Source organism: Ipomoea nil, unplaced genomic scaffold (genome assembly GCF_001879475.1).
Source record: "Ipomoea nil cultivar Tokyo-kokei standard unplaced genomic scaffold, Asagao_1.1 scaffold0019, whole genome shotgun sequence".
Lineage (NCBI taxonomy): Eukaryota > Viridiplantae > Streptophyta > Magnoliopsida > Solanales > Convolvulaceae > Ipomoea > Ipomoea nil.
Window position 1 is genome coordinate 1,058,820 of NW_017616447.1, and position 19,731 is coordinate 1,078,550.

Here is a 19,731-nt window from a genome sequence, read left to right on the forward strand (position 1 = left end):
GAGTAGAAGATATTTTGGCCTGGACTGGAAATTGGAAAATAGACAGACGGCTTAAAAAATTTTGAAGCAGATAACGCCTGCCGCAGCCTTGCGTTTGTTTTTCTAACCAGTTTGTTTCAAAAACACGAAAACCCCACAGGGGGATTTAGGAGGAGCCCTCTCTCTCTCATCTTCTTCTCTTCTCCAACAAGAGACGAGTGAGGAATGAATGAATGTTTGTGTATTTACAGTTGCACAGCAGAGCAGCATCAGTTACTGTAGCTAGCTATAGCTAATGCTAATGGCCGCCGCAAAACTCTCCATTTTCTCCCACGACGCCTCTCCTATTCATTCCACTCCTCGCCGTCTTCGTAAACTCGACCGCACTCGCCGCCGCCTCTTCTTCTTCACCATTCTTCCTCTTAATTTCCGGTTTTCTGTCTCCCAGGCCTTAAATGCCGACCTAGTGTATACCAAATCCACGCGGAGTCGCACTCGGCCGCAGGAGGCTGATGCGGAGCTTGACGCCATTTCTCTCCTAAACCACAGAATCCGCCGCGACCTTGCCAAGAGGGACCAATTATCGATCACTAGGCCCGTCATGGACGCGGATGAGGCTGATAAGTATATTCAGCTTGTCAAGGAGCAGCAGCAAAGGGGCCTTCAGAAGCTCAAGGCCGGCAGAGCTAGAGCCCCCGTTGACAATGCCGCGCCCTCAACTAAGGATCAAGTTTTTAGTTATAAGGTCGACCCTTACACTCTCCGCTCCGGCGATTACGTCGTCCACAAGAAGGTCGGCGTCGGACGTTTTGTTGGCATTAAATTTGATGTCTCTAAGGATTCTTCTATCCCGATTGAGTATGTTTTTATCGAGTACTCCGATGGAATGGCTAAGTTACCTGTTAAACAGGCATCTCGATTGCTCTATCGCTACAATCTGTAAGTAGTGCTACTACCTTAAAACGCTTCAACATCATATCATGCCACTTTCCTTTCTCAACACCTTGCACCCACCCACTTTGTAGCTTTATGCATGCTCAATATTATTTTGATCATACACACTTTCTCTTTAACACTCAAAATTTAAACGCTCTCTCTGATCCCATGCACGTCTCTGCTTTTCTTTCCTTTCCTTTCATTTTCACTTCAGCCCAAATGAAAGCAAAAGGCCTCAGGCTTTAAGCAAATTAAGTGATCCCAGTGCATGGGAGAGGAGAAGGTTGAAGGGAAAAATTGCAGTCCAGAAAATGGTTGTGGATTTGATGGAGTTATATTTACATAGGCTAAAACAAAAAAGACCTCTTTATCCAAAGACTGCTGCTCTGGCTGAATTTGCATCTCAATTTCCTTATGAGCCCACACCAGATCAGAAACAGGTTTAGTTCTCTGTGTGTGCACGTATTTTCTATTCTTAAAGTTTTGGGATGAGTTATAAGCATTTCAAACCATTTGGGTTGTCATGTGGCATGTAGTAGATCAGGTGCCTTCATGTTGATCCTCTATCAAATTCTTTAGTCTATGGAAAGAACCTTTATGTTGTCTCACCTAGATATTCAATGTGGCTATGTACTAAAAGAGTATAATTTATTGTGGTTCTCTTTTCTAACTAAAATGGGTTAGAGTTTCTATTCTCATGACAGGCTTTCTTAGATGTTGAAAGGGACTTGACAGAGAGAGAAAATCCAATGGACAGATTAATTTGTGGCGATGTTGGTTTTGGTAAAACTGAAGTTGCATTGCGTGCTATCTTTTGTGTAGTCTCAGCAGCCAAGCAAGTTATGGTTCTAGCACCAACTATAGTTTTAGCCAAACAGCACTTTGATGTAATCTCAGACAGGTTCTCAAGATATCCTCATATCACAGTTGGACTTTTAAGCAGATTTCAGGTGCCTAGCAGCTCTCTCTAGTTACACTAAATGGTTTATGCAGAAAAAAATGTTTTTTTTTTTCCCTCATTCCACAAAAATTTCTCTTCCTAGTTGAAGTTGGTTTAATAAAATGTATGCTAGACCAAGGGATTGTCAGAAAGTTAGTGTTGGAATTGAGTTCAGAAAGAGAAATCATGTAGTTGCCTGCCCAACTAGTTTGGGAATAAAGCGTAGATAATGCGGAGTGTTGAAGTACTATCCTTGTTAATAGGTGCACTAGTTGTGTCTTTTCTATCTTTTGGTGCCTTTCAATGGGAATTTTTTCTCATAATTCAAACGGTGATGTATTTTTTTTGCCTCTGAAAAAATAAAGACATGATGTTTCTTGAAATGAAGATCCAATGTTTGCTCCATAACTCTTTCTATGCCACTATATATTACTATATGTCTATATCCCTCTAGATGTGTTCTAGCTGTGTTCTAACTTTGGCTTTTCTTGTGACTAATTCATTGTACATTGAAGACTAAATCAGAGAAGGAGGAGTACTTGCACATGATTAAACATGGGCATCTGGACATTATTGTAGGGACTCATGCACTACTTGGCAATCGAGTTGAGTACAATAAGCTAGGCCTTCTTGTGGTTGATGAGGAACAGGTTTGCCCTTTATCCCATATGCAATTTTGTGAAGTGTTTACTTATTTAGTATTGCTCAACAGTTATTGAGGCTGACAGTTTTAGCAAAAGGTAAGATGATATCATAATGCTTTGAATCCTTTGATAGAGCTTAAGCATTGAAATTTGGAAGGCACTAAAAAAAAAAATCAAAGTTTAAGCAACTTGCAAAGTCAATGATAGCATGAAGGAAATAGCAACTAAATTGTCAAAAGGCGTGCCAAGATAAATTGGAAGTACATTAAACTTTAAATCGTTTCTAATCATATTATTTAAATCATCTTGTTAAATCAACATTACAATACAAGTGAAATCATCTTCAATGTCCCCTATATTTCCTATCAATGTTAAGCAAGTAGGCATGATATGTGATGTCAATTTTTAGCATGGGAATCACATGATAAATGAAGTGTCTTTGCTACAAGATTCAAAATGCTATGTTAAGTAATGAAGAAATCAGAAAAATTACAAGCTATTATGCTTAGTTTAGTCACAAACAATGTTAACCTAATTGAGGGTACCAAAAAACATGCACTAAGCCTCCCTGGTGGGACGGTGGAGGAATAGGGGGTTCTGGTTTTCTAACCATGTTCAATGTTAAGCATTGTTCGAGGGACTACCACATTTAAAAGATGTCTTATGTATGAATGCCGTGACTTCTTGCTTTTCAGAGGTTTGGTGTTAAACAAAAGGAGAAGATTGCTTCATTTAAAACTTCAGTTGATGTCCTCACACTTTCAGCAACTCCTATTCCGCGAACACTTTATTTAGCGCTAACTGGCTTTCGTGATGCTAGGTAATAGCTCAGAAAATGGTGAAAATTTAATTCTTTTCTACTTAGCTGCTTTTTAATTTTTACATCAGTTTAGCATGCAATTTAAACTGCTTGATTCAGCCGTGGGATCTTTTGGAATATGGGCGCATACAGGATTAGTTCTTTGCTTTACAGCTGGGTAATCTATCTGTTGAAATTGGTTACTCTTTTGTTAAGTGATGATGTCCATGTGAACTAATATACATTCAAGTAAATAATTTTCCTTTCTCTACTTTTGCTCCCACCCTAATCCAATCTTTACAGTTTGATTTCAACACCACCTCCTGAGAGAGTCCCAATCAAAACTCATCTTTTGGCTTACATGAAAGAAAAAGTAATATCAGCAATCAAGTTTGAACTCGACCGTGGTGGCCAAGTATTTTATGTTTTGCCCTGGATTAAGGGTAATGTGAAGAGAACTATCTACCTTTTCTTTCTTGTAGTCTATATAGTACAATTTGATTTGCATGCTGTTGAGTCATTTCCTGGTTTGGTAAAGTTTGACAACTATATTCATTGTGAATACTTGGCTGCTATTTTGTTGACAGGGCTTGAGGATGTTATGGAATTTCTTGAAGAAGTATTCTCACATGTTGAAATAGCTATTGCTCATGGAAAGGTGAACCTTCTACTGGTTTCTCCTGTCAATTCATGTAGAAAACCTGAAAATTAAACCTCTGTTTTTATTTATTTATTTTTATTTTAATGTGGTATATGTTTCCACCTCAATTAAAGGGTTAAGTTGTTATTGAGGATGCACATTTATTATGTTACATTTATCCTCAACACCTATTCTAAGAAATATTTCTAGTTTTTTCATGAGTGCATTAAATCACACTTCTCTCTAGATGATTGCTGTTGTTAAAACATTTGATGTAGCAAATAATTTCTTTGGCAGGTTAATGAATCAATTCCATGTTGGTCCCTTTTTGACATGGGTGCTTATTAGGTTATAAAGTCTTATTTATGTGAAGATGGCCATTATTAGTTGTGCCATAGTAGCAGTAATTTAATTTCCTCTAGCTTGTCAATTTTTATTAATCAAATCTTTGTTGTTCCATGCAAAAATGGGTGCTGTATGAAGTGGTGGTCTGTATAGGGGCTATGCTCAAAAAGAAGGTATAGGTTTCTAGTGGGATTCTTTAAAGTTGAACAGTTATAAAACATATCTTTAGATTGTTTTTTTATGTTCCATTTTAATTTAAACATTTCTTGTTGCTTAAATCCAACTTTAATGCACTAAGGCGCTGAAGGTGTAATTAGCTGTTCATACTTCTTATTTAATAGAGTGTTGCTTTTTGTGATTATAATAACATTTCACATGGTTATATTTGTATTATATTATGCTTGGCTTGACTTTTGGGGCTTGGTTAATTTTCCATTGTTTCAGTCATTAAAACTCTGGTTTTGTAGTAGTTTCAGACTTTCAGCACCTCTCTGTTCATACCTAATCTGAACTGTGATAAATAATTTCTTCTGTGTCAACTTCAAATATTTGCTTTTATAGGGTGTGGCTGAAATTAGTAAGAGCCAACTTCTTATGGCCTACTGTTGTGTGGCTCTCAAATATAGTCATGATGGACTCATGAACACTAGTTAATTTGTTGCTTAGCATCTCTGCACTAGCTCTGTTTCTAAATGGTTCATGATGGAGTTCATATTGTGCCATATACATATAGATAGGTGTGCGCACAGACTCTTTCAGTGTATGCTTAAGTATGTTATTTTCACCTTTAAGTTGATCTCTGTGGCAGCAATATTCCAAGCAGCTTGAGGAAACCATGGAAAGATTTGCACAAGGAGATATAAAGATTCTAATATGCACAAATATAGTAGAAAGTGGGCTTGACATTCAAAATGCTAACACAATCATAGTTCAAGATGTTCAACAATTCGGTCTTGCGCAACTATATCAGGTCTACTTGAAGTATACAATTTACAGACTAATAGTTAAATTTACAAAGTGTGGTATTGCATCCTTTTGGAGTGATTAATTTCAAGCCAAACTGACCACCATACGAGCATGGCACAATGGCAATGAGTGTGTTGAAGATTCCATTTTATAGTTGCTTTGTTTCTCTCAGTTGTAATGTATTTATAGTATGAGAAGTGATGTTAATAATCATGGTATGTTGTCCATTCTTCAATCTAATTTGGGCCTTTCTTTTAGCTGCGTGGAAGGGTGGGCCGGGCAGACAAGGAAGCTCATGCATACTTATTTTACCCTGATAAGTCACTACTATCTCAGCAAGCACTTGTATGTTTCTCCTTCGTTTTACTCACCCTAGTCAATGATAAAAAACACAGGGTATCATTATATGCTATTTACTTGACATATTACTATCCAGTTTCCTTTTTTTGTTGTGGATTTTGTGGTGCTGTTCTTTATGCCCACTACTTCATTGATTTCATAGTATGAATGATAGATATTGAGAACATTGTTGCTTTCATGTTCCAAAATCTAATTTTCTGCCTTTACTTTCAGATTTTATATACATTTATGATTTATTGGCACACACACACATACACTCTCATGTACGCGCATGTAAAGTAGATTGATTTCTTGGCAATTCAGGAGAGGCTTGTTGCTCTTGAAGAGTGTTGTCATCTTGGCCAAGGTTTTCAACTTGCTGAAAGAGACATGGCTATAAGAGGTTTTGGTAATATTTTTGGTGAGCAACAGACAGGTGATGTTGGGAATGTGGGCATTGATCTCTTCTTTGAAATGCTATTTGAAAGCTTGTCCAAGGTCTCTTTCACTTCTATGGACCATTTATTAGAGCTTGCTTTTGCCCAGTGATTGATTTTCTTTCTTGTTTGACTAGTACTTGTATGTGAAATTTCGATAATGGTCAGAGCCATTAAACCTATAATGTAAGTATGTTTTCTTTTTTCTTTCCAGGTTGATGAACATCGTGTAATTTCAGTTCCGTACCATTCAGTAAAGGTATTCAATGTGCTTTGTTAAAGATACCATGAATAAACTTTCTAGCAGTCTTCACACCAGATCTCTAAAAAGATACCTTTAGTGATTACTTATATAGTTCAACATCCAAGCCCTGTTTTAGTAGGGTGAGTTCACGATGAAGCTTATAAAAAAAAATTGGTGCATGGTATATGAAAGTTTGTGAACCTACACAGAAATATTTCAAGAACCTTTCTCAAAGGTGCAATATTATTTATTGAGATGGAAGGCCAAGCCTATCAGTTACATATTCCAATTTTGGCACATAAGAGAACAAAGAGAGAAGGGTGTCTGTGTAGGTGTTTGAGGTTGGGCTATAACTCTTTGAAATTAAATGTCTTTTCTATACTTTGCAACCTTTGAGTTTTGAAAGTGCTCCCTTTTATTGTTTCCATTAGAAAAATAAAAACATATATATATATATATATTTTTCTTTTTGTACATCAGAAGCTAAAATGAGGATAAAAGTCTCAAGACTCTTTACCTTGCTTGTCATCTTTATTGAAAAATAATGCTTAGGCCTCTGAAAGATTTTTAGTGCTCCTGTTCCTGCAAGTCATGCAAAGATCACATTGCAGATCACCAATAAATGAAGTTTAAACTATTCTTAGAACACGTTTGCAACTTAAGTAGGTTCCTAAATCTATTGTTTGTTTCTGTTTTGTGTATCAGCTTGATATTGATGTAAACCTGCATCTTCCTTCTGACTACATAAATCATTTAGAGAACCCCATGGAAATAATTAGTGAAGCTGAGAAAGCAGCTGAAAAAGACATGTGGAACTTGATGCAGTTTACTGAGAATCTAAGGCGGCAGTATGGGAAAGAACCTTACTCCATGGAAATCCTGTTGAAGAAGCTTTATGTGAGGAGAATGGCAGCAGATTTGGGAATTACCAGAATATATGGTTTAGGAAAGATAGTTGGCATGAAAACAAACATGACGAAGAATGTTTTCAAGCTGATAACAGAGTCAGTAGCATCAGACGTTCATCGGAATTCTCTCACTTTTGAGGATGGTGAAATAAAGGTATTATTGTGCTTTGTTGTAGTAAGTTACGTCAACATGGATAGTTCATGTTTTAGTTTCTTCTTTAAAAGAGCAGAAATAAACTATACCTACCCTACCCTACCTATTGTAAGTTTGAGTGTTGAGTGGAGTGTCTCCATGTGAATGAGTAATCAGGCAATCAATCACTTACTATTTTAGCATTTGACATTTTCAGGCTGAACTGCTTTTGGAGCTACCAAGAGAGCAGTTGCTTAATTGGGTGTTTCAATGCCTAGCTGAATTGTATGCTTCATTACCAGCCTTGATAAAGTATTAGGTTTGGCAGCAGGTGTTTATGAATGCACCATCTCGCACATAATGCTGCTCTGCTGGTATTGGTATAGCCCCATGGGCCATGGGTTGGATCTTCAAGTGTGAGAACCTAGATCTGACCTTGCTATTACTCTAGAACTAGAACTAGAATACAATACAATGCTGAGAGGCTCGGCGAGGCTCAATCACTGAATCATCCAATTCATATATGTGCGCCAGTCCACTGGGGTTCATCATATTCAGAAGTGAACCAAAAGTTGTGCAGACTGGCAGGTGTATTATGATGTGATTAGAAGGTAAGAAGGGTTAAGGTATGGTTGAGATGTCTGCCGGACCGGAGTGGTAATGGACCCTCAGCCACAATGATGAAAGGCCGGCAGGCCAAATAAGTTTTCCAGCTCCCTCGTGAAATACCATAGTTTCTCTTCTTCCTTGAAATGCAATGCAATGCCGAGATGATGATCATTATTTTACAACGCTCACTGTATTGCCCAAATTTTTGCCTGTCCTTGAAATGAAAATGACAATTGTATTTGTTTCATAGAAAAGGACCTTGTAACACCAGTGTTCATGAATTAAATTGTCAATGCTTATTTTTCCATAACACGTTGTGACTTCTTCTCTTTTTTTTTTGTTGGTTTCTCAAACAGAGATAGCTACACTTCCTTCCTAATATTAAAAAAGGAAATTACGTGTCAAATTTTAAAAAAATCTCCGTTAGATCTTCTCTAACCGCCTCTGAGTATAGCACACAGTCAGGAACCCCAGTTGGTTGCATGCACTGGTCGCCCAGTTGGGCCAGCCAAGTGGACCACGCGTGTGGATCGAGGCTAAGTTAATGAAGTCCGCCGATCCTCTAAGAACATAATCAAATTGTGAACCTTGACTACCGATGTGTTATCCTGATTGGGTACCTGATCTGGGATATTCATCAAACCCAAGCAAGAGATCAATGTTTGAAATTTGATAATAGCAGTATGAGCTCAAAATGTACGGAACTATTGTGTGTACTAATATTTGGCCCTATCTGAATTATCTTTGATTTAGATCCTTCCAAATACTTTATTGATTTGAGATTTAAATTTTTGGGACAAGAGTTATAATATTATAATTAGAGCAGGAGCAGACGTGAAATTTATTCATTGACTTTAATTATTATTCGTCAAATAAACTAATAACAAACAAAAGAAAAGAGAAGGGAAAAATAACCCAAATTGGCAGAGCTTATTATCAGTTTCCAGTTTCTAGCAGCAGCAATTGGACGACGGCAGGGCAGAAGCAGTGATCCGCTGTAGCAATTGTCAATTTTCCAGATTTCTCCATATCAGACAAGCGCAACACCTCTCATCAATCAATCGACTACCAAAATATTAAAAAAAAAAAAAAAAAAAACTCCTATCTTCTTCCCCAAACTCAACCCTAAACCTAAACCTAAACCCAAACCCCAGTTAGTCACCTTCCCTCCATCTCCGCCTCCCACCACACTATTGCGTACTTTCAAAATAGAGTTATGGAAGAAAGTTCAAATTGGGATTTCCGGTTTGGGACTCTTACACCGTAGTACAAGACTACGAAGCGGGCGTTTCCTCGTCTCCGCGTTTTACGGCGACTAAGGGTAAACTTTCTTGTTCATCGATTTACTGCGATCCATCGCTGATTTGCCTAACATATACTCGTGTGTTTATATATGTATGTATGTATACGCAACACTTTCACTAATATACTTTATTTGTGCCTGCAATTGTTTAATTGGGAATAATACACAATCAAATATCAATAGATCAGAGATTGGTTTGTCCTAATAATGCTATTTGGTGGCAGGCATTTCTTTAAGTGATACTAAGATTAAGTGGAAGGAAGGAAGGTGAAGAAATGGGGAGCTTCATTTACCATGTATTCTCCTCATCGGCTCTCTTCTCTCTGGGTCTCTACCATCTCATCTCTGCCACCTGCAGCCACCTTAAATCCCCTCGTGAATACTCTGCCAAACCCTTCTATCATCTTTCCCTCTTTCCCTCCTCATCCCCCCGCCTCCGCTACCTTCCTCTCTACCTCATCATCCTCTCCCTTCTTATTGCCTCTGCCCACCAAGCCTTCATCTCTTTCGACTCAGATCCCCTCCTCAAGGGTCGCACCCCTGTCCATATGTTCTCCTCCCTCCAGCTCTCTGCCCTTCTCCTCTGCTTTCTCCTCCTCTCTGTCTCCCTCCTCCTTTCTGACTCCACCTCCCTCCTCCCCCTACCCCCTGACATCTTCTTTCTCATCGCCTCTGCCCTCTTCTTTCTATGCTTCTCTGCCTCATCTTCCTCTGCCTCTTTCCAGACCTCTGATCTGCAAGCCAAGTGTGACTCTGTCTCCGCCCGCATCTCTGCCATCTCCTCCTTCATCTCCCTCGTCCTTGCTTGCAATCCCAGACTCTTTGTAGCTGAACTTCTCTTTGCTGCCTCACTTTGCCTTCAGGGCCTCTGGCTCCTTCAAACTGGTCTCTCCCTCTATGTTGATGCATTCATCCCCGAGGGCTGCCACAAGCTATTGGATGTTGTCAGTGGTGTTGAGGGCTCCACCAAGTGTGATTTGGAGGATTCCAAGCTAAGGGCCGCTGCCCTCCTTGATTTGGTCTTTGTTGTCCACGTCTTCTTTGTGCTTCTCATTTTAATGGTCACTTATGCACTTCTTGCCAGGGCCCTAGGCCGGCGATTTGGCTCTTACGAGGCCTTACCCACATCTGCAAGCCCTGTGGATTCAAACCATATTCAGATGAAGGCCTTGACTGGCACACAGGCTTAATCAGGATCACCACCTTTATGGTTTTACTGTTAAGTATTTTTCTAAAAGCTATCTGTTGCCGATGCACTCTTTGTTAACCACTATTTTATGATGGATGATCAGGCTAGTTTTTGAATGTTCTCCTCCCCCATCCCTACCCCCAACTCCTATTTTTTCATCTCCTGTAGCTTGCCATCTGTAAATTGTGTACTTTTATGAGTTTTATTTTCATTTTCATAATCAAACTCAGTGTCTGACAAATCTCTGCAGTTAGAGAACTGCAACATTACAATTTGAAGTCTATAATCTATATATATGGATAAGACTTCATATCAAGATAACAACTTGACCATCTGACCTCCTTGCTACTAAGTGTATGAGATCTTATGTGTTTTTACCTGCTAACCAAGTGCCTTCTTAAGGAATTTAACCTGATTTTATTTTGAAATTACCTGTCACTAGGTGATCTGTATTAGTTACCTATCAAACTTATTGTGAACAAAAAGGAGGTCTTTATGTTTTCTTGCTGTGTTTTAACTCAGCATTTTATCTAAACGTATTACTTATATTTGATTTTTGAATGTCATTTAGATTCTCTTTATATCTTGGATAAGGCTTGATTCCAGACAACAACTTCTCCAATCTTCTTGTTACTAAATATATGAGATCTTATGTGTGTTCTTGTTTTCCTCTTGAGGAATTGTTTAACCTAATGTTATTTTGAATTACCTGTCACTAGTCTCTAGGTAATCTGTGTTAGTTTTCCTCTTAAACATCTTGCTAATAATAGAAAAAGGAGGTCTGCATTTTTCTTCCCTGCTGTGTTTTTTGTATGATGGAACCTTTGTAACTGCTACAACTTATATTTTATCGTGTTTGCAGTATCATGGAGTTTTGGACTGTTGCATCTTGATTCTGTGGTAATAGTACCATTTCCCTTTAATTTCATAGTATGTCCTGAGTCCAGACATTTAGGTAGTTGTATCTTGAGAAATGGCTTAGTACACCAAGTGCCCAAGTGGTTTATTTCTTTTGTATTAAACCCTGTTAAAGATATGCTTAATGCGCATTTTAGAAGATATTGTTTACAATGCCCTGAATAGAGTTTAAGAAGTTTAACGTATGTTGAGCCATTCTTTGTTTGGATTTGAGCTTGTGTGTTCTTGGGGTTGTATTTTGAGGTGGAGTTACCATCATCTATACTCACCTAGGACAAATCTGGTTCTACCATTGCTTGTGGAACAGGTCTCAGTGCCCAAACCATGTTGAAATTTTATGTGCTTTTTTCTTTCATGCTATCTTGATCATCTGTTTGCTCTATTGCCCAGTGTCTGTTCTCTTGTGACCTTGGACTGTACTTACATTTATCTTTTGAGCCATGGTGTGCCTGTCCAGAGGATTGGATATTGAAAAGCACTAACACAGCTGTGGTAAGCTATTGGCATACAATTTCTATTTTGTGTAGTGGAAAGGATGTGGGGCTTGGCTTTATCCTTGAAGAGGAGCAAATAGACATCATATACTAGACTTGCAAGTAGCTTTGTCAAGCGTTCTAGAACTAAATTACATAAAAAATTGATTTGCAACTTTCATCTGTGTGCCCCTTTCCTCTATGTGGTTCCAAAAAGGGTGCAAAACAACATCTTGCTTTAGTCTTGAATTTTCTTAGCAGAGTGGAACCTGTAGACTATCAAATATAATGTGTTGTTTGAGTTAAGACTAACCACATTTGTGAATTTCCCTTCACATTATTATTTGTCTGTTGATTTGTTTTTAAACCACTCGGTATGTTATTTCATTTTTATATTTCTGTTGAATGCATAGTAGTTGGAGAGCTAGCTTTATTTTCAATTGATTGATAATGCGGCGGTTGGTTGTATTAATTCTTTCTGACTGCATACTCTTGATTTCTATGAAATCATCCCGAGTTGTGCATGTACATGCCCTTGTCATTATGTTTTGTGAGCATACCAAGTGTTGAAATGAACTGCATTTACTTGTATTCTCTTGCATAAGTAGTACTGTATTATATTACCCCACCCCAATGGATCATTGGACAAATATGTTGCCTCAAGGTTGAATTGTTATTTTCTACTCTTGAAAATCAACTCTATCCTGTACACTGTAGTGGGTGGGTGGTTAGTTTAAGGGTTCTTACTCATTCACATCTTAAAGAGTGTGTAGGTACTATTGAATTTAAGCCAAAAACTAGCTATAATCTATAGGTTTCTCTCGGCAGCACAAATGAAATGTGCAAACCAAACTATGTACACAAAACTCTTTTATGCAAACCAAAGTATGAAAAGTAATCAACACTAACCTTCAACAGTTGGGTCAATTTTCAATATATGCAAGAACTGCAATCCTTGAAAAGTGGAGCAAAAATACAATGTCATGATAATAATTTTTTAATGTAATGTGAAATATGAATTCACTTTTGAAAGTGAGTTGGAATTACAAAAGGATTTTAACCCATGACTTTTAGTATGTGGTTGATACTAAATTAAAGCATGTATCCTATTTCAACTGTTGAACTACACATTTACGTTTATATATATATATATATAATGTTGCAAAAAACGTTAGGTGCCCCCTAGGCGCTGATTTTTTATTTTTTTTAATTAAAAAAATTAAAAATTGAAAATTTTCAAAATTTAGTACTAAAACATAAGGTTTTTATAGTTATTTCTTAGAAACTATTTACAAAAATGGTTATAAAATTGTTCAAAAGATTGTTTAAACCATCTAAATACATAAAAAACTAAAATTAAGAAACTTTTTCGACATTTAAAAAAAAAAAAAAAAAATCGCCCAACCGCCGAACCGGCCGGCCGCGTAGGAGGCCGCCGAGGCCATTTCTCGCAGCGACCTCCTACCCTATTTCTACTTCAAAATTAATACAATTAACTAAAGAAAGATAATTATTAAGAAATGTAATATCAATTGTTAAATGAATAATGTTGTAAAAAAAATTATAAAGTGGCACAACAAATTATATTTTAATTCCTAAATGGAGTATTTGTTAAACTTAATATAAAAGCTTATTTAAAATTAACATTGTGGCAACTACCTTCATTCCTTAAGGCTGGTTTTTTTAATAATAAAATAAAATTTTTATAAAGTAGAATATTGAAATAGTTGAAAGTAACGTGATGAAAACATTAGCAGTGAAATTTTTAAGGGAGAAGATTCAAAGAGATGTTCTCAAAAAAAAAAAAAAAAAAAAAGATTCAAAGAGTCGGAAAGAAAAAAGAAAGTGGGTGGTGGATAAGTGAGTAAGTTGTCACGTTTTGTTCCAGAAAGTTTTGAGTTTTGACCCGACGCCAGTCGCCAGAACGAACCATATTCCATATTCCTCCTTGGTACGCAATTACGGAGTAGTTGCTTTCAAAACAAATTTAAAGTTGAAAGGTTGAGATACATACATACATACATACATAATTCAAAGTCCAAAACTAAGAAGACAGAGAGACAGACAAGACCACACTACACGACGGCGCGTTCACCGATCCATCCTCTCCGATCTTCTCCGATCCACCTAAAGCCTAAAGCCTAAAGCCTAAAGCCTAAAGGTAAAGCTTCTGTTCTCTTCTGCTTCAGCAGCTCCTTCTCTTCTCTTCTCTTCTCTTCTTACGATTATTAGGTTGGACTGAAGGGATCAAACATGCTTTCCTACTTCACTATTTCATTCATTTCATTTGATTTGTTTTGTTTTGTTGTCTCTCACAGCCATATTAATAATTATCGCATCGCATCTCATCTCACTATCATTGTTGTTATCACATCCTATCGCACTTTTTACTTCATTATTTCTGTCTCTCTGTCTTTAGGGTTTAGCTAGGCTGCTTATTCCTCTTCCTTAGCTTGTTACATGTATGTATGTATGTATGTAATTTGATTGTATGCATCCATCCATTGCTTATTTGCCGGCCGGCCGGCCATCAAGATCTATGTCTGGGGATTCCACACAATTTGATTTTTTTTTTTTTTTTTTTTTATAAAAAGGACGACACACCATCTCTGCAATGCAAATTAATTATCCTTGTTTCTTTATCACATTTCTCTCAAGGTCAAGCTCAAGGATACACCCTTCCTTCCTTGTTCAACAACCAAAGTTTTGGCTGCTGCTGCTTTGAAGCTGACTCACTTTTCAACATCTGAATCAATTTAATGGATCTCCTCCTGGACTTGTTATTTTTGAGCATCAACTTATATCATTAACTGCTGTGCCTGCGCAAGACCTACTAACTTCACTCACTCTATTGTCTATTGTATCAACGCTCAACACAACATTCTGCCACCTCAACCTTATGGGGGAGTGGGTTATCGGAGCCTTCATCAACCTTTTAGGCAGCATTATCATCAACTTTGGAACCAACCTTCTTAAATTGGGTCATGATGAGGTAGGTACCAGCTACCTTCCTCTCTTACTTTGTCTTTCCAGATTCAACAATATATAACTGCCTGCAACTCCAGCATTTCATGTTTTTTTTTTTTTGTTTTTTTTAAATCATCAACCTGTAGCTTGTCCAAAGTTTTGAATATTAAACATGTTACATGTCCATAATATAGCACATGAGACAATATCACCACATGTTTTCCTTTCTATGCCAGGCTGTTCAGTGGTTCATTATTTGATTCCCCTGCCCCAGCCGGCCGGCCATCTTCTTATTTCATCCATTTTGGAGTAACCAATAACCATGTCTGATGTAATGAGTGATTAACTACTTATTGCAGAGAATAAAACATTCTGCCCTAGGCAATGAGGGAACAAACGGGAAGGCTGCAATGAAGCCCATAATACATTTCCAAACCTGGAGAATTGGTAAGCCATTATCATTGGTGTTTGCAACTATTTTTCACTTTCTACTGTATATTGTCATCATGTCTAACATTGATCCTCTAATTCAGGAATCATTTTCTTTGCTCTTGGAAACTCTCTTAATTTCATTTCATTTGGATTTGCTGCTCAGGTTAGTGTAGTATGAAATTTACCACCTCTATTTATTTGAGTTGGACTTTGCCTTCCATCACATAAATCTCATTGCATATTCTTCTTTGTGCAGTCGCTCCTTGCAGCTCTGGGTTCTATACAGTTTGTCTCTAATATTGCATTTGCCTACTTTGTATTTAACAAAACAGTTACTATCAAGTGAGTCATTGTTGACAGAATATTCAATACTTCACTCCTATTTTCAATTTGATTCATATTGTTTTCAGTGTTCCATTTTGACGAGTGCTATTACCTTATAGAGTAATGGTGGCCACAACTTTTATTGTTCTTGGAAACATCTTTCTTGTGGCGTTTGGCAACCACCAGTCACCTGGTATGCTATTCCCCATACACATTACTATCTCTCTATGTTATTTCCTATATATATATCTGTACTAAATTAATTCTGAATCATTTTCCCTGTATATGTTACCATTATAGAGAAAACATTTTATGTAAGATGTTTGATATCATGTAGATAAAAATGTTCACATAATCCTAATTACTGAATACATATATATTACTGTCTTTTCAACTACAATATTTGATTTGATGATTGAGCAACCATCTAGTGTTAATCCTCTCCCATTCTATTGATTTAACAATAACAAGATGAAATGAAGTATGAGCTATTTTCTTACCAATTTTGCTACTTCACTCTGACGAAATTTAAGCCCAAAAAAAGTAAAAACATAAAAGATCTGTGTATTTAATTTTTTTGTTGCCCCCATATTTTTATGTACTTCTAGCCTAAAGTTTCATTTCGGTAGAGAATTATTGTATCATATTTGATTCTTGGACTGTTTGCAGTTTACACACCAGAACAGTTGGCGGAGAAGTATAGCAACATCACATTTCTTCTATATTGTCTGATTTTGGTTCTAGTAGTTGCTTTTCATCACTCGGTGTACAGGTAAGAAAACAAGAGTATTTGGTCTGGTCTGCACCCTTTTTGGGTAATCAAAGAATAATTTGTATTAATTTTTCATTTCTTACTTTATGGAAACCCCCCAAATTTTAATTATATGCAGGAGAGGAGAACTGTTGCTCAATGTCCCTGGAAATGACCTGAAGCCCTTTTGGCAAATGCTGCTTCCATTTTCATATGCTATTGTTTCAGGCACTATTGGGTCATTTTCAGTATTGTTTGCAAAATCACTGTAAGTTTCCATCTAAACTTTCCGTTGTCTCTTGGTGCAGGAAATAAGAATTCAATTTTTTTATGCCTGTTTGCAGCTCAAACTTGCTAAGGTTGTCCATCTCAAACAGTTACCTATTACACAGTTGGTTCACGTACTCAATGCTTCTGCTATTTCTTAGTACAGCAGGATTTTGGGTAAAAAACATACCCTTGTTCAATAAATCATCATTCAAAGGCTATACTTATTCATGAGTGTCTAATATTAATTTTTGATTCATTGATTTAAAAAACTGCAGATGGCTAGGTTAAATGAAGGACTTTCTCGGTTTGATGCAATACTTATCGTCCCCATGTTTCAGATTGCTTGGACCTTCTTTTCTATTTGTACAGGATTTGTGTATTTCCAGGAATATCAGGTTCTCTCTCTCTCTCTCTCTCTCTCTCTCTCTCTCTCTCTCTCCCTCTCCCCTCCCCAAGATTTATATATATATATATATATATAAAAGAAAAAAAAAAAAAAAAACTTGAACCAGGAAAATGATATACTCCATTTTGTGACCCCATTAGTTAGGTTATATGATTTGCAATTGTACTACCAGCTTGTTCAACGGAAATAGTTTTCCAAACCACCTCTAAGTCAAGGATCAGATGGTTGACTTGCATGCTTACTGGGTGATGATGTTTAAGCAGGTATTTGATGCTCTACGGACAACAATGTTTGTACTTGGTGTGATGTGTGTTTTCATAGGCATATCTTTGCTTGCCCCGGATGACTCTAAAGGTATGCCAATAGTTATGCGAAGGCATATATATCGTAGTTTCTGTGTCAGGTCATGAAATAATCTCTTGTGAACTTTTGCAGGAACTCAAACCAAGGATAGTTCTCTTGTTTCTGCTTCAAGTCTGTCAAATGATGTGGAGAGGTAAGTCAATTCTCTATTTTTCTAGACAGGATACACTCTTATCAGACCATTGTTTTCTAATGATAAATACAGTTGTGCATTATTCAGACTTGACTGTTTCCACTTGTATGTTTGTATTTTTCATAGAGGATATTTTATTCATATTCTTTAGAATGTATTTTTGTGAGCATTTTCTTATTGCCACTGTACTTGGCAAATGTGCACCATGACAGGCTGATTATGCCATTGGAAGATCCTCAACTTAAAGATGTGAAATCATTTTCTCATGTAGTGCTGATGAAAGCTGTAAATCTTATTGTCAAGGCTAAGGTCCGATATTTAACTTTTTTTTTTTTATTCCCTCCTTTTGAGACAATTATACTTTGTTATTAGCAGAGAAGAAAAGGGTATAATGTTAAGAAGAATGGTTCATTTGCAGGCTGCATGTTCATTATCATTAGGATTGGGAGATGATTCACTTCAAGCATCTTCAGTGCTGGTGATGCCCATGGTTTCATCTAAAATAACAGGCTTCCGAGGAAATGGCGTTGATCAAGCTAAACTATTCCCTGGTAGAAGCCAGGGTTGGAGAAGAATTTCAGTGGATGAGGATTGTGAGACAAGTGCAATGCTCCCCCCACAGAGTATGGTGTGAAGTCAAGAGATTTACCAAGGTTTCGAGGGTATTATACTTTAATGTCCATATATTGATATTGATTGGTATTAATATTTAATAGTTGGATTTGGGTTAAGGGGTAGGGGCATCATTTATTTATTCGAGGATGATTAATTTATACTAGTTTAGTTTCCAGTGGTGACTGAGAGTTGAGTTGATGAATTGGTGGTGAAGTTTTTGGGCAGAAGAAAAGGAGCTACAAGTTGTCATCATCTACAATGATCAAGCTTGGTATAGCTTAATTTAGTTAGTATTGTGCAGGCAGGCAGGCAGGCAGCAGGGTAGGGTTGTATATAACTAGACTAGAAATGGTCATGTGTAACTAAATATACTTACTATATACTGTACTATGGTCAGGGTGGTTAGTAAATATGAATAGTAACCTTGTGGGGTGGTAGTTGATATCTGCTGATGTATACAATACCAATACCAATACCAATTGTAAGAACAGAACCCACGGAATTGAAGTGGGGATTTTGATAAATTTGTTACAATTTTGACAAGTGGGGAAGTTGAGAAATAGAATTTCAAGAAGCTATCAGAACCGTGTACCAAATCTCAATACAAAATCCATGAGCTGAGCTAGTTGCCAATCACTTCAACACTTCAACTCTCATAATTTCATTATATACTGACTGACTACTACACTCCACATCTTAGAAATTGGATAGAGTTTTTTCTACTCCGTTGGTTGGGAGGAATTCTCAACAGATTCTTTCATTTTCACCAAGTCAGAATCTCATACTTCCCTTTAATATTTTCAATTTCACTTTTTTTTTTTTTAAGAAAAAAGACCCACTACACTTCATTTGTCTGCCCACTTCTTTTTTTATCACATATCTTCTACTCTCGTCTTTCAACTCAGAATGCCCGACTCAAAGACTTGCCAATACTGTCATCCCCAAGGAAAAAGATATTAAACCTCACATACCTTGCCAATACTGTCATCCCTAAGGAAAAAGATATTAAACCTCACATGTAAGGTATGCGATGATTTTCAGTAAGTCATGCACTAAATGTGCTAGAAATAATAATGGTAAACTTAATTTGACAATACTTTTAGTCATAGGACCAGATGCGATAAAAAGACTCTCAAGCTTAAATTATCCCAGCAAGGATAGAATTGGCATATTTTGGTAGGTAACAAAAGTTGCCGCTACCATACTTTTTTATTTTATTATTATTTCTTTTATTACTATTTTCTTATTATATTTATAATATAATATGAAAGTGGGACTCATTTTTGAGAGAGAGATTTGCAAAAATGTAAAACAAATAGTGAAAAATTTGCAAATTTAATGATATGAAAGTAAACCATTTTTGAGAGTCAACAATTTGCAGGGATAAGGATAGCCTCAGAAATTATAGGACTCGATAGTATAGGATGGCAGATTACTACTTCAATTCAAAACTACTTGGCACTTGGCAGGCAGCTGATTCATGACAGTTACATGTAATCTTGTGTTGTGTTGTTTCCAAATCTAGGGGCTATGGGCTATGGGCTAGGGCTAGGGCCAAGCCTTGGAAGTTCATTCTACATCCTTCTCAAAAATACAAACTACCAGTAAAAAACATACACAGGATGGCATAATAATAATATTGAGTTTCAGACTTTAAGTACATTAGTT

At 36.9% G+C, this 19,731-nt stretch overlaps 3 protein-coding genes across 5 annotated transcripts; all 3 read left to right on the forward strand.

Moving 5' to 3' along the window:
- LOC109190271 (ATP-dependent DNA helicase At3g02060, chloroplastic) lies at positions 1-8,229 on the forward strand. The gene is made up of 14 exons (XM_019341050.1): positions 1-918; positions 1,130-1,355; positions 1,620-1,865; positions 2,371-2,505; positions 3,195-3,319; positions 3,602-3,741; positions 3,886-3,956; positions 5,092-5,253; positions 5,508-5,594; positions 5,913-6,086; positions 6,240-6,284; positions 6,975-7,331; positions 7,528-7,671; positions 7,872-8,229. The coding sequence occupies exons 1-13, from the start codon at positions 275-277 to the stop codon at positions 7,627-7,629; spliced, it is 2,514 nt and encodes an 837-aa protein (XP_019196595.1). The 5' UTR covers positions 1-274; the 3' UTR covers positions 7,630-7,671; positions 7,872-8,229.
- A 576-nt stretch (positions 8,230-8,805) lies between these two features.
- LOC109147041 lies at positions 8,806-11,689 on the forward strand. Of its 3 annotated transcripts, XM_019296174.1 has the most exons (3): positions 8,806-9,242; positions 9,441-10,459; positions 11,272-11,689. In XM_019296174.1, the coding sequence occupies exon 2, from the start codon at positions 9,498-9,500 to the stop codon at positions 10,410-10,412; it is 915 nt and encodes a 304-aa protein (XP_019151719.1). In that variant the 5' UTR covers positions 8,806-9,242; positions 9,441-9,497; the 3' UTR covers positions 10,413-10,459; positions 11,272-11,689. The 3 variants fall into 3 exon arrangements, with proteins under 3 accessions (XP_019151719.1, XP_019150493.1, XP_019151019.1); XM_019294948.1 differs by lacking the exon at positions 11,272-11,689 and having other exon boundaries at positions 9,441-10,649; XM_019295474.1 differs by lacking the exon at positions 11,272-11,689 and having other exon boundaries at positions 8,806-9,240; positions 9,447-10,649.
- Positions 11,690-14,455: 2,766 nt separating this feature from the next.
- LOC109191101 (probable magnesium transporter NIPA8) lies at positions 14,456-18,598 on the forward strand. The gene is made up of 13 exons (XM_019342022.1): positions 14,456-14,794; positions 15,129-15,216; positions 15,303-15,364; positions 15,458-15,543; positions 15,645-15,718; positions 16,195-16,297; positions 16,416-16,544; positions 16,621-16,720; positions 16,822-16,941; positions 17,216-17,306; positions 17,388-17,448; positions 17,661-17,757; positions 17,867-18,598. Exons 1-13 carry the CDS (start codon positions 14,702-14,704, stop codon positions 18,080-18,082), a joined length of 1,320 nt encoding a protein of 439 aa, XP_019197567.1. The 5' UTR covers positions 14,456-14,701; the 3' UTR covers positions 18,083-18,598.
- Positions 18,599-19,731: the final 1,133 nt, after the last annotated feature.